Source organism: Ailuropoda melanoleuca, chromosome X (genome assembly GCF_002007445.2).
Source record: "Ailuropoda melanoleuca isolate Jingjing chromosome X, ASM200744v2, whole genome shotgun sequence".
NCBI lineage: Eukaryota > Metazoa > Chordata > Mammalia > Carnivora > Ursidae > Ailuropoda > Ailuropoda melanoleuca.
In genome coordinates this window covers 48,190,677-48,206,469 of record NC_048238.1, presented here as the reverse complement: position 1 = coordinate 48,206,469, position 15,793 = coordinate 48,190,677, and the positions used below count along the sequence as shown (strand labels likewise).

Sequence of the window (15,793 nt, the reverse complement as noted above, 5' to 3'; positions counted from 1 at the left end):
GAAGATGAGATATATATATATATATATATATATATATATATATATATATATAAAATCAGTCATCAAAAAGAATGAAATCTTACCATTTGCAGTGATGTGGATGGAACTAGAGAGTATTACGCTAAGTGAAATAATTCAGTCAGAGAAAGAAAAGTACCATATGATTTCACTTGTATGTGGACTTAAGAAATGAAAGAGATGAACATAGGGGAAGGGAAGGAAAAATAAAATAGATGAAAACAGAGAGGGAGGCAAACAATGAGAGACTCTTAATTATAGGAAACAAACAGAAGATTGCTGGAAGAGAGGTGGCTGGGGGTTGGGCTAACTGGGTAATGAGCATTAAAGAGGACATGAAGCAATCAGTAGTGGGTGTTATATGTTACTGATAAATCACTAAATTCTACTGCTGAAAATAATAATACAGTTTATGTTAATTAAATTAAATTAAAATAAAAAATTTTTAAAATAAAATTAATTTAAATGCAAAAAAAATTAAAAAATACAATATTGAAGGAGAGATAAAGATTTTGCCTGACAAACAAAAACTAAAGGACTTCATGACCACCAAACCATCACTGCAAGAAATATTAAAAGGGACACTTTGAATGCAAAGGGGAAACCAAAAATGACAATGTAAAGGCAGGAAACACCAAACTAGTAAAAATGAATATTTCTGTAAAAAAATCAGTGAAGAAACTGACACACACAAAGAGGACATAAAATATAATAACATATACCTGAAATGTGTGGAGGAGAGGAGTAAAAAATGGGTTCAAACTTGAATAACCATCAACTTAATATAGACTGCTATTTCCAGAAGAGGTTATATACAACATAATGGCAACCATATATCAAAACGCAGTAAGAAACATGCAAAGAATGAAGAGAAAAAAATCCAAAAATATCACTAAATAAAAAGAGCAAAACACAAAGAAGAGAAAGACAAAAAAGGATCAGAGAACATCTCCAAAAATAAAAGAAGTAATAAAATGACAATAAATACATATCTATCAATAATTACTTTGAAAGTAAATGCCTTAAAGACTTCCGTCTAAACTTATAGGGTGTCAGAATGGATAAGAAACAAGACCCATCTATATGCTGCCTACAAGAGATTCATTTTAGATATAAAGACACCTAGACATTGAAAGGGAGGGGATGGAGAAACACTTATCATACAAATGAATAGTAAAAAGAAACCAGGGGTAACAATATTCTATTGGAGAAACTAGACTTGAAAACAAAGACTGCAACAAGAGATTAAGAAGGGCAGTATATCATAATAAAGGGGAAAATCTGATAAGAATATATAACAATTGTAAATATGTAGGCACCCAACATGGGAGCATCCAAATATATAAAGCAATAACAAAAATAAAGGAATTAATTAATAATAATACAGTAAGAGTAGGGGATTTTAACACCACACTTACACCAATGGAGAGATCATCCAAACAGAAAACGAACAAGGAAACAATGGATCTGACGGACACTCTGGATCAGATGGACATAACAGATATATTCAAAACATTCCATCCTAAAACAGCAGAATAAACATTCTTTTCAAGTACACATAGAACATTCTCCAGGAAAGATCACATATTAGATCACAAATAAGGCCTGAACAAATGCAAAAAGATTGAAGTCATACCATGCAACTTTTCTGACCATAAAGCTATGAAACTAGAAGTCAACCACAAGAAAAAATCTGGAAAGACCACAAATACATGGAGGCTAAACAACATACTACTAAACAATGAATGGGTAAACCAGGATATCAAAGAATAAATAAAAAAGAATACATGGTAAAAAATGAAAATGAAAACATCACAGTCCAAAAACTTTGGGATGCAGCAGAAGTGGTCCTAAGAGGGACCTAAGAGGTCCTGTAAAAATACAGGCCTACCTCAAAAAGCAAGAAAAAACTCAAATAAACAACCTAAGTTTGCCCCTAAAAGAACTAGAAACAAACAAACAAACAAACAAAGCCTAAAGCCAGTAGAAGGAAGGATATAATAAATATTAGAGCATAAATAAATGAGACAGAAGCTAAAAACAAAAAACAATAGAACAAATGAATGAAACCAGGAGACGGTTCTTCAAAAAAATTAACAAAATTATAAACCTCTATTCAGACTTATCAAAAATAAAGACAAAAGAACCAAATATTTTAAATCACAAAGGACAGAGAAAAAATAACAACCAACACCACAGAATTACAAATAAATATAGGAAAATATTATGAAAAATTATATGCCAACAAATTTGACAACCTGAAGAATTAGATAAATTCCTAGAAACATATAAATTGCAGAAGCTGAAACAGGAAGAAACAGAAAACTTGAACAGACTGATAACCAACAAAAATGGAATCTGTAATAAAAAAAAAAATAACAACAGGCTCCTGGCTGGCTCACTTGGTAGAGCATGCAACTGTTGGTCTCAGGGTTGTAAGTTAGAGCACCATGTTGAGTGTAGAGATCACTGAAAAGCAAAATCTTAAAAGGAAAAAAAAAAAAACTTCTAACAAACAGAAGTCAAGGACCAGATGGTTTCATAGGTGAGTTCTACCAAACATGTAAAGAAAAGTTAATACCTACTCTTCTGAAACTATTCCAAAAACTGGGGAAGGAAGGAAAACTTCCAAATTCATTCTATAATGCCAGCATTACTCTGAAACCAAACCAGATAAAGACACAACTAAAAAAGAACTACAGGCCAATATCTCTGATGAACACAAACAAAAAATCCTCAATAAAATACTAGCAAACCAAATCCAATAATACATTAAAAAAATCATTCAACACAATCAATTGGAATTTACTCCTGGGTTGCAAGGTGGTTCAATATTTGCAAATCAATCAATGTGATACATCACATTAATAAAAGAAATGATAAGAGCCGTATGATCATTTTACTAAATGAAGTAAAAGCATTTGACGAAGTACAGCATCCATTCATGATAAAGACCCCCAGCAAAGTAGGGTTAGAGGGATCATATCTCAACATAATAAAGGCCATATATGAAAAACCCGCAGCTAATATCATCCTCGTGGAAAAACTGAGAATTTTTCCTCTACAGTTAGGAACAAGACAGGGATGTCCACACTCACCACTATTATTTAACATAATACTAGAAGTCCTAGCCTCAGCAAGCAGACAACAAAGAGTAATAAAAGGCATTCAAATCAGTAATGAAGAAATAAACTTCCACTAGTTGCAAATTGAATGCTAACTATATATAGAAAACCCAAAAGACTCCACCAAAAAACTTCTGGAACTCATAAACAAATTTGGTAAACTCACAGGATTCAAAATCAAGGTACAGAAATCTGTTGCACAATGAAACAGCCGGAAGTGAAATTACAGAATCAATCCCATTCACAATTGCACCAAAAATCATAAGATACCTAGGGATAAATCTAACCAAAGAGGTGTAAGTCCTTTACTCTGAAAACTAGAACACTGATGAGATAAATTGAAGATGACACAAAGAAATGGGAAGACATTATATGCTCATGCATTGGATGAATAAATATTGTTAAAATGTCACTACCTAAAGTAATCTACACATTTTATGCAATCCCTATCAAAATACCACCAGCTTTTTTTTTTTACAGAGCTAGAACAACCAATCCTGAAATTTGTATGGAACCACAACAGACCCCAAATAGCCAAAGAAACATTGAAAAAGAAAAGGAAGGCTGGAGACATCACAATTCCAGACTTCAAGTTAAATTACAAAGCTGTAGTAATTCAAACAGTATGGGTACATAAATAGACACCTTGTTCAATAGAACAAACTAGAAAACACAGAAATGAACCTACAACTATATGGGCAATTAATCTTTGACAAAGCAGGAAAGAATATACAATGGCATAAAGAATGTCTCTTCCACAAATGGTGTTGAAAAAACTGGACAGTAACATGTAAAAAAATGAAACTGGACCACTTTCTTATACCATACACAAAAATAAATTCAAAATGGATTAAAGACCTAAATGTGCGACCTAAAATCATAAAAGTCCTAGAAGAGAACAGAGCAAGTAACTTCTTCAACATTGGCTGTAGCAACCTTTTCCCAGATATATCTCTTTAGACAAGGAAAGCAAAAGGAAAAATAAACTATCAGGACTTCCTCAAAATAAAATGCTTCTGCACAGCAAAGAAAATAATCATCAAAACTAAAAGGCAACTTACTGAATGGGATAAGATATTTGCAAATGACAACTGATTAAGGGCTTGTTTCCAAAATATATAGAGAACTTATAAAACTCAACACTTCCCCCAAAAATAATCCAATTAAAAATGGGCAGAAGACATGAATAGGCATTTTTCCAAAGAAGACATCCAGATGGCCAACAGACATATGAAAAGACCCTCATTATCACTTATCAGGAAAATGCAAATCAAGACTACAGTGAGATATCACTTCACACCACTCAGAATGGCTAAATTCAACACCACAAGAAACAACAGATTTTGGCAAGGACATGAAGAATGAGAAACTCTCTTACACTGTTGGTGGGAATGCAAACCAGTGCAGCAATTCTGGAAAACAGTATGGAGGTTCCTCGAAAAGTTAAAAATAGGGGGCGCCTAGGTGGCTCAGTTTGTTAAGCATCTGACTCTTGGTTTTGGCTCAGGTCATGATCTCAGGGTTGTGAGATCAAGCCCCATGTTGGGCTCTGCATTGGACGTGGAGCCTGCTTGAGATCCCCTCTCACTCTCCTTCCGTTGGTCCCTCCCTCCCTCTCTAAAACCCAACCCAACCAAACAAAAAAAGTTGAAAATTGAACCGCCCTATGATCCTGCAATTGCACTGTTAGGTATTTACCCAAAGAATACAAAAACACTAATTCAAAGGGATACATGCACTCTGATGTTTATAGCAGTATTATCTACAACAGCTATATTATGGAAATAGCCCAAATGTCTATCACCTGATGAATGGATAAAGAAGATGTGTATACACACACACACACACACACACACACACACACACACACAGGTGTGCACGCAATGGACTATTACTCTGTCATAAAAAAGAGTGAAATGTCATTTCCAAGATCATGAATGGAGATAGAAAGCATTAAGGTACATGAAATAGGTGAGGCAGAGAAAGAAAAATACCATTTGATTTCACTCATTGTGGAATTTAAGAAACAAATGAACAAGGGGACAAAAAGAGAGGCAAACTATGAAACGAACTCTTAACTATGGGGAACAAACTGATGGCTACCAGAGGGGAGGTGTGTGGGGGGATGGGTTAAAAAGGTGATGGGGTTTATGAGTGCACTTCTCATGATGAGCAGGGGGTGATGTATGGAAGTGTTGAATCACTGTAATGTACCTGAAACTAATATTACACTATATGTTAACTAACTGGAAATTAAATAAAAACTTTAAAAAAGTAAATCTGGGGCACCAGGGTGGCTCAGTCAGTTAAGTGCCTGCCTTTGGCTCAGGTCAAGATCCCAAAGTTCTGGGATCAAGCCCCATGTCAGACTCTCTGCTCAGCGGGCAGTCTGCTTCTCCCTCTGCCTCTGCTTGCTCCTCCCCCTGCTTGTTCTGTCTCTGTCAAATAAAATAAAATATTAAAAAAAATAAATCTGGCATGTATAGAATAAATTATGTGCATTTATAAAAACTCTTATATTTTGTGGTGTTAACATTTTAAAATTACATATTTTACATTGATACATAAGTGTTTCTTCCAAATTGCAAGACAATCCTCAAATTAAGTATAACCTCATATTCCTATAAGCACTCTAGTTTCCACCTGGATGCCTTACAGATACCTCACATTCAAGATGTTAAAAAATAATTTTATTATCTTCCCCCACTAAACAAACAAAAACACCCCTTGTTTTCTGTATTTACTTTCTTTGTGTGTGGTACCACTCTCCAGGTGCTTAATCCCAGAATCTGCTTGTTAACCATAACACAACCAATTCCCTCAACCCCTCAACTATCAAGCACCATATGTTATCGATTCTTCCTGATGACTCTCGAACCCAACTAATTCTCTCAATCATTTTCTACCACCTTTGCTTAAGTCATTATCATCACTTGTATGGATTATTGCAACAATTTCTAACTGGTTTTCCTGCTTCCAATGCATCCTTACTTTTCTTTTAGTCATTTATTGATGATTTTATTGTTGGATCTTTTTTTCACCCCAATCTTCACTATTCTTCTGAGTGACTTCAAAGTCTATGTGGATGACTCAACACTCTAGTTTACCAGTTCCTTGATATTTTCAATTCCAGTGTCTTCATCTCCATTTTATTTTAGCCCTTAGCCAAACCCCAAAACTTTTCATCACCTGAAATTGCTCTACTTGTCTTAAAATTAAACCACACTCTGTTTCCACTCCCACATCTTCCAATTACATTTTAATCCATTCTAACCTGGCTTCTTTTCCAATAATTTATTAAAACCACCAGCCTCTCCCCTATTGCTATGTTCAATGGAAATTTTTCCATTCTTATTTAACCTCTCTGATGCAGCTGAAACTGTTGATCTTTTCATCCTTAAAATGATCTTCTTCTTAACATCTTTCATTCCATCTTCTCCTGGTTTTCCTTCTAATGTCCTGCTCACTTTTTCTCAGGCTTATTTTTCAATCACCACCTCCCTTAAAAATTGTTCTTCCTTGGGGTCTTATCTTAGGATTCTTATGATCTCATTTAATGTACTCTTCTGTGGCAACTGTGTTCATTACTTTGCCTTCAATTACTACTTAAATATTGATGCCTTTCAAATCTATGCTGAGGTCATACCTTTCTCTTGGGCTTCAGACCTCAATGTCTATTAGATGCCTCTATTTGGTTGTCTTACAGACTTTTTAAATTAACAGTCAAAAGTGAACACATCATTATGCAATCTCTCCCATTCCAAGTCAGATTCCTCCCATGTTTCCTATCTTGGTTAATGACATCACTATTTGGACTTGCTTAAGCCCCAAACCTGGGGACCATTCCACAATCTTCCTTAAAAAAACGTGGGTGTCTTTCAAGAATCCTTTTCTTTATCACCTTCAATATCCAATTAGTCACTGAATCCTTTTGATTTTACTTCACCGATCTTTTGTATAGCCTATCTCTACCCCAACTTTTCATCACTCTTACTACTAGGTCTTTACACATTGAATTCCCTACAACTGAACTTTTTTTCCTGCTTTTCTTCCACACTACCCGTGTGCTTTTTCTTATCCTTTAGATCCGTGGTTTGCACAGTGCATTGGGATTTCCTGATCCAGCAACACAAGGATTACCTGGGAACTTGTTTGAAATAACAAATTCTTCAACCCCATCCCAGACCTACTGAATCAAAGATTCTGGGGATTGATCCCAGCAATTTATGGTTTAACAAAACTTCTAGGTGATTCTGATGCTGGCTAAATTTTGAAAACTACTGATTCAAATCTCATTTGAAATAATACCTATTCTAGAAAATGATCCTTGACCATCCAAACATTAAATTAGGTACTCTTTTCTTTTTTTCATGTTTTTTTTTCTTTCTAAGTTATTATTTAAATCCCAGTAAGTTGACATACAGTGTACTATTAGTTTCAGGTGCAGAATTTAGTAATTCATCGCTTACATACAACACCCAGTGGTCATCACAACAAGTGCCCCCTTAATACCCATCACCTATTTAACCCATCTTTCTGCCCACTTCCCCTCTGGTCATCAGTTTTTTCTCTATAATTGAGAGTCTGTTTCTTGGTTTGCCTCTCTTTTTTCCCCTATGCTCATTTGTTTTGTTTCTTAATTCCACATGTGATTGGAATCATATGGTGTTTGTCTTTCTCTGACTGACTTATTTTGCTTAGCCTAGTACCCTATACCTTCATCTACATCATTGTAAATGACAAGACACCATTTTTTATGGCTGAGTAATATTCATTGTGTATATATCACATCTTCTTTATCCACTCATTGGCTGATGGACATTTGGGCTCTTTCCATAATTTGGTTATTGTTGATAATCCTACTATAAACATCTGGGTGAATATATCCTTTTGAATTAGTATTTTTGTAACCATTTGGTAAATAGCTAGAAGTGCAATTGCTGGATTATAGGGTGGTTCCATTTTTTCACTTTTTGAGGAACCACCATCATGTTTTCCAGAATAGCTGCATTACTTTGCATTCCCACCAACAGTCTAAGAGTGCGCCCCTTTCTCTGCATCCTTGCCAATACCCGTTGTTTCTTCTGTTGTTAATTTTAGTCATTCTGACTGGTGTGAGTTGATATCTCAATGGAGTCGTGATTTGTATTTCCCTGATGATGAGAGATGTTGATCATCTTTCCATGCGTCTGTCAGCCATCTGTATGTCTTATTTGGGAAAATGTCTATTCATGCCTTTTGCCTATTTTTTAACTGGATTGTTTTAGGGTGTTGAGATTGATAAGTTCTTTATATATTTTGCACACAAACCATTTATCAAATAGATCATTTGTAAATATCTTCTCCCATTCTGTAGGTTGGCTTTTAGTTTATGGATTGTTTCTTTCACTGTGCAGAAGACTTTTATCTTGATGAAGTCTCAATAGTTCATTTTTGCTTTTGTTTCCCTTGCCTCAGGAAACGTATCTAGTAAGAAGTTGCTAAGGGTGATGTCAAAGTTTGAATGTTGCTGACCAGTTTTACCAACACCATTTATGGAGGAGACTGTCTTTTTTTCCATTGGATATTCTTTCCTGCCTTGTCGAAGAGTAATTAACCATATAGTTAGGGATTTATTTCTGGGTTTTCTGTTCTGTTCCATTGATGTATGTGTCTGTTATATGCCAGTACCATACCAACTTGATCACTATGTTCTTCCAATCCATGAGCATGGAATGTTTTTCCATTTCTTTGTGTAATCTTCAATTTCTTTCATCAGTGTTTTATAGTTTCCAAAGTACAGATCTTTTATCTTTTTGGTTAAGTTTATTCCTAGGTATATTATTGTTTTAGGTGCAATAGTAAATGGGATTGATTTCCTTGATTTCTCTTTCCACTGCTTCATTATAGGTATATAGAAATGAAACAGATTTCTGTCCATTGATTCTGTTTTCTGTGACTTTTCTGAATTTATATATGAGTTCTAGCAAATTTTTGGTGGAGTTTTTCGGTTTTCTATAGAGTATCATGTCATCAGCAAAATAGTGAAAGTTTGACTTCTTCCTTGCTGATTTGGATGCCTTTTATTTCTTTTTGTTGTCTGATTACTGAAGGTAAGACTTCCAGTACTATGTTAAATAACTGATGAGAATGGACATCCCTATCTTGTTCCTGACCATAGAGGAAAAGTTCTAAGTTTTTTCCCATTGGGCATATTAACTGTGTTTTGTTGTTGTTGCTGTTGTTATTGTTGTTGTTTGTACATGTCCTTTATTATGTTGAGGTGTGTTCCCTGTAAACCTACTTTGTTGAGGGTTTTTATCATGAATGGGTGTTTTACTTTGTCAAATGCATTTTCTGTATCTATTGAGAGAATCATTTGTATCTTATCCTTTCTCTTATTAATATGGTGTATCATGTTAATTGATTTGTGAAAATTGAACCACACTTGCAGCCCAGGAATAAATCCCATTTGATCATGATGAATGATTTATTTAATGTACTGTTGGATTTGTTCTTCTAGTATTTTATGAAGGACTTTTGCATTTGTGTTCATCAGGGATATTGGCCTATAATTCACTTTGTTTTGAAGTCTTTTTCTAGTTTTTGGTATTAGGTTAATGCTGGCCTCATAGAAAGAATTTGGAAGTTTCCCCTTCATTTCTATTTTTTGAAATAGTTTGAGAAGAATAGGTATTAACTTTGCTTTAAAAGTTTGGTAGAATTCACCTGTGAAGCTATCTGGCCCTGGACTTCTGTTCAGTGGGAAATTAAAAAAAAATATTTATTCATTTGAGAGAGAGAGAGAGAGAGAGAGAGAACGTGAGTGGGGAGGGATGGGGGCAGAGAGGGAGAAAGAATTTGAGGCAGACTTCTCACTGAGCATGGAGCCTGACATGGGGCTCAATCTCACAGCTGAGATATGATGACCTGAGCTGAAGACAAGAGTCGGAAATTGAACTGACAGTGCCACCCATGTGCTGTTTGTTGGGAAATTTTTGATTACTGATTAAGTTTCTTTGCTGGTTATTCTATTGTTTGAATTTTCTATTTCTTCCTGTTTCAGTTTTAGCAGTTTATATGTTTCTAGAAATTTACCTATTTCTTACAGGTTGTTCAATTTGTTCACATATAGTTTTTCATCATATTCTCTTATAATTGTTGTATTTCTGTTGTTTTGATTGTTATTTTTGTGATTTTGTTTATTTGGCTCCGTTCTCTTTTCTTTTTGACAAGTCTGGATAGAATTTTATCAATTTTATTAATTTTTTTCAAAGAACCAGTTCCTGGTTTCATTGATCTGTCCTATTGTTTTGTTGTTGTTTTATTTTGTTTTTATATCATTTCTTTCATTTATTTCTGCCCCAATATTTATTATTTCCCTTTTGCTGGTTTTAGGTTTCATTTCTTGTCCTTTCTGTGGCTCCTTTAGATGTAACGTTAAGGTTGTTTATTTGAAATTTTTCTTGCTTTTTGAGACAGGCCTCTACTGCTATATACTTTCCCTTTAGGACCACTTTTGCTGAATCACAAAGTTTTGGGGACATTGTGGTTACATTTTCATTTGTTTCCATGTATTTTTTAAATTAATTAATTAATTTATTTTATAATAATTTGTATTATGTTATGTTAGTCACCATACAGTACATCCCTAGTTTTTGATGTAAAGTTCCATGATTCATTACTTGTGTATAACACCCAGTGCACCATGCAATGCATGCCCTTCTTAATACCCATCACTGGCCTATCCCAATCCCAACCCCACTCCCCTCTAAAGCCCTAAGTTTGTTTCAGAGCCCATAGTCTTTTTTTAAATTTCTTCTTTGACATCCTGGTGACCTATTCATTCTTTAGTAGCATATTATTTAATCTCCATGTATTTGTGGCCTTTCCAAATTTTTTCTTGTGGTTGACTTCAAGTTTCATAGAACTGTGATAAAAAAATGTATGGTATTTTCTCAGTCCTTTTCTACAGTTTGAGGCCTGATTTGTGACCTAGTATGTGGTCTGTTCTGGAGAATGTCCCATGTGCACTTGAAAATAATGTGTATTCTGCTGTTTTAGGATGAAATGCTCTGAATATATCTGTTAAGTCCATCTGATCCAGGGTGTCATTCAAAGTCATTGTTTCCCTGTTGATTTTCTGCTTATATGATCTGTCCACTGCTGTAAGTGAGGTGTTAAAGTCCCCTACTATTACTGTATTATTATCAATGAGTTCCTTTATGCTTGTTGTTGTTTAATATATTTGGGTGCAACCAAGTTGGAAGTATAAATATTTACAATCGTTAGTTCTTCTTGTTGGATAGTTCCCTTTATTATGATACAGTGCCCTTCTTCATCTCTTGTTACAGTCTTTGAAAGTCTAGTTGTCTAAGTATTGCTCCTCCAGTTTTCTTTTGATGTCCATTTGCATGGTAAATGTTTGTCCATCCCCTCCCTTTCAATCTGCTGGTGTCTTTAGGTCTAAAATGAGTATAGGCAGCATATATATGGGTCTTATTTTTTGTACATTCTGACACCCTATATCTTTTGATGGAGTGATTAGTCCATTCACATTCAGAATTATTATTGATAGATATGTTTTTATTGCCATTTTATTACTTTTTTGTCAATTTTTCTGTATATTTTCTCTGATCATTTTTTTTCTTGTCACTTTTGGTCTTTTCTTCCCACCCAAAGGGTCCCCTTTAATATTTCTTGCAGGGCTGGTTTAGTGGTCATAGTTTCCTTTAGTTTTTATTTGTCTGGAAAACTCTTTATCTCTCCTTCTATTCTGAATGATAACATTGCTGTATAGAGTATTCTTGGCTGGTGATTTTTTTTTCCACTCAGCACCGGCTTGCCAAGTTTCTGTGGAGAGATCTGCAGCTTAGGTGGGTCTTCCTTTTTAAGTTAGGGACTTCCTTTGTCTTTCTGCTTTTTTGGACTTTTTCTGTATCACTATATTTTACAAATTTAATTACAATGTGTTTTGGTATTAGCCTATTTTTGTTGATTTTATTTATTTTATTTTTATTATGTTATGTCAGTCACCATGCAGTACTTCATTAGTTTTTGATGTAGTGATCCATGATTCATTGATGAGTATAACACTCAAGTGCTCATTTTGATTTTAATGAAAGTTCTCTGTGCTTCTTGGATTTGGCTGTCTGTCTCCTTCCTCAGACTAGGGAAGTTTTCAGCTATAATTTCCTCAGATAAATTTTCTGCCCTCTTTTCTCTCTCTTCTTCTTCTTCTGGGGCTCTTATGTTATAAATGTTATTATGGTTGATAGTGTCACAGATTGTAGTCTATTCTCATGTTCCATAATTCTTTTTCTCTCTTTTGTTCAGCTTCATCATTTTCCATTATTTTATCTTCAATATCACTCATTTGTTCCTCTGCTTCTTCTATCCTTGTGTTCATTACATACAGTCTGTTTCAAATCTCAGTTATTGTTTTTCATTCCTGACTAATTCTTAGTTAACTCTTTTATCTCTGCATTGAGGGCCTCCCTGAAGTCTTCTATTCTTTTCTCAAGTCCAGAGAGTATCCTTGTGATTGTTGCTTTAAATTCTCCATCAGACATGTTACTCATATCTGGTTTGATTAGATCTCTGGCCATGACCCTGTCTTGTTTCATTTAGGATGAATTCCCCCATCTTGGCATTTTGCCTAAGTCACTGTCTTCTTCTGTGTGTTAGAAAATCCTGTTATGTTCCCTATTCCCAAGACTAATGGCTTTATAAAGACAAGGTCATAGAATGTCCAGGGTCTGGCACTTCAGGGAGTGTCTCTGGTGTGTACTGTGTACACTTTGCTGCTGTGTTTTGGCTGCCCTATTCTTCAGACCAGTCTTCTGCAGAGGCTTTCCTTGCTTTGATATGGCAGCATTTGGACCTTGGCTAGAATGTGGTGAGTTTTATGTGTGCACTGGTCTGCTTGCTAAATGATACCTGGTGCTTCTTCCACTAGAACTGAAGATTTGCAAAAATCTCTGTTTGGAAGCCATGGTGTGGGTGGGGGCTTTGGTCTGGGAAAGGGGCCCACTCCACTGGGAGTTACTCAAGTTTGACCAAGAAGGGCAGTACTGGTAGAATGTATAGTTGTGGGACTTGGTGTAAGCAGCTTTAGGCAGCCAGCATCAATGCTGTGCATGGTGCAGACCCTAGTGCAGGTGGTTCTGTGCTTATGCTGAGAGGTGGGGTAGGGCAATGGCAACAGCCAGTTCCTTTGTCCCAGCAGGGGGTTTCCTTGCTTGCTGTTTCCGGGAAATCACTTCCAGAAGAGCAAATAATCTCCCCCTGTGCATCCCAGGTAATTTTCAGATCGCCATTTTCATGCTGTCTCTCTCTGAGTTGTTTTCCTGCCATCTCTCTAGGAGCAGCTCGGTGCCTTTCAGGCTCTATTCCTGCCAAGCCTGGTGACTTTTAAAATTCCAAACTTTAGGAATGTGGTGTGTGGGTGGGGGCCTGCACTGGTCTTCTTGGGAGGGTCTTGCTGCACTGGGACTGATGAAGGTTTATTCAAGACAGGCAGTTGCATTGGAAAACAGGAGCATTGGACTTGGAGCAAGCAAGCTAGGCAGTGTGTGTTGGACCAAGCTGCCCTTAGCAGGTGGCTCTGTGCCCACGTGAAGGGGCAAGAGAAGGATATGGTGCCTGCTGGCTCTTTTGTCCCTGAAAAGGCATCTTTGTGAATGCCACCTATCACAGATATGCTCCAAGAAGAGCAAACACTCTCCCACTGCCTGCCTTAGGTGTCTGCTGACCTTCAAAACTCCAGTCTCCAAGCCCTGCTTGTTGCAAAAACTCATAAAAATTGTCCCCTTTCATTTTTCCATCCAATGGCTTTGGGGATGTGTTCTCCTTTTGCATGACCCTGTGCTCCACTCTCATGCGCCTTTCTCTGTGACCAGGGCTCCCTCCCCTCTGCAGAATGCATGACCCATATCTCCCCCAAATTCTGTTTCTGTACTTCTTGCCTTCCTCAATGTGGCCTCTTCTCTCCCTCTATTTGTGGAATTTGTTCTGTCTATCCTCAGGCTGATCTGTTAGGTGTTCAGAGTGATTGAATAGTTATCCAGTTTTGTTCAAGAAACAAGAGGAGACTTGGGTCCTCCTACCATGCTACCATCTTAGTGGTCCTCACTACGTACCCTTTGCTATATTTTTCCAACACAATTTAAGAACTCCTATTAACACACAAGACACTGCATTACAATTATGGTTTTACTTGTCTCTCTGTCGTAAAAGCCTGTTTTTTAAAAGTAGGAATATGTATTATTTCCCACTACATCCATGACTTCTAAAATTGTCTCTTCACCAGCTAGGCTGCCAGGAAGCATTTATTCAATGAATAAATGGATGGAAGACAATGTGGTCAAGATTATGTCCATCCTACATTTTAGTATTAAAAACTTAGTATATGACTAGGGTTAAAGTTTAGTCTGTAATAAGAAGACAATAACCTTATCAATGACCAAGGTTAAGGATCAGTTTGTGGTCTGGGACAGGTCACTCTCTAGCCATGATTAGAAACTCAGACTACAACCAAGGTTAACTTCAGATCTAGAATGGGTTAGAAGCTCAAACTGTATCCGGGGTTAAGTCCAATACAAGGCTCCATATGTGACCAGTATGAGCTATGTCTGGTCAAACTAAAGACCTAAGATATGTACCGTGTTCTGAGATTGAAAATGAGTATTTCATAGAGACAAATTCAGGCTGTGACTTTATCCTGGTTAATATTCTTATTTAAGTTCTCAAAGAACAATTAAAAAACAAAAAGAAAAAGAAAAGGAGCAAGCCAAGGTGCTGAAGCAGAGGTGCTACACAACCTTTGTCTCTTCAACTATGTGTTCCCACTCACCAGGTACAGCAGCCAGTGGCCAACCAGTGCTAGATTCTAGCACTCCATGGGCATGCACAGAGTAGGGGCGACTGGCATTATTCTTGAACACCACAGTCATGATATCACCAACCTCTCCTCTGAGAAGTGGACCTAATATATGCAAAAGAAGGGAAAGTCTCATTAGCAGAGTAGTAGAACAAGGATACTAAAGGCATTGAAGAAAAGGACATACATAGGAGCTCCCTAGAATTAAGGGTTTCAATCATTAGAATTAAAATCATGAATGGTTTTATTTTTTTTAAATTCAAGAGCCCTTAAACTGATACTGGCATCTACAGGATGAGGGTACTTCAAGCAGATTGTGCCACCAATTATCCCTATTTTCCCACACCAAGTCTCTATCTAACTATCTATCTATCATCATCTATCTGTCATCATCTATCAATCATCTATCTATAATTCATTTATTTATCTAATATTACAAGGACCTGGATAATTACGGCTCTGTGGAATCACTGTCAGTAAGGAATGAGAGTTTGGCACAGAGTAAAAAAAAGGGGGGGGCTCCATGCAAGGGCCAATAAGTTTCTTCTTTGTGAGGACAAGAATGAGGAAATTCATTGGTCCCTACAAAAGTGAAGAAACTTCCCCCACCCCCTCCCCTCTGAAGTCCTCAGTTTGCCTAGCCTGGTGATGGGTAGTAGGGAGGGCACGTATTGCATGGTGCACTGGGTGTTATACGCAACTAATGAAGCATCAAACTTTACATCGGAATCTGGGGATGTACTGTATGGTGATTAACACAATATAATAAAATAAAATTAAAAAAAAAAAA

General features: G+C 36.3%; 1 protein-coding gene across 1 annotated transcript in view; it reads right to left on the bottom strand.

The window, feature by feature from the left end:
• Positions 1-15,793, bottom strand: part of HEPH (hephaestin) — a 112,428-nt gene that overhangs the window by 21,065 nt on the left and 75,570 nt on the right. Inside the window, 1 exon segment of the mRNA XM_034649026.1 lies at positions 14,977-15,163. Within this exon segment, the coding sequence (XP_034504917.1) occupies positions 14,977-15,163 (187 nt within the window).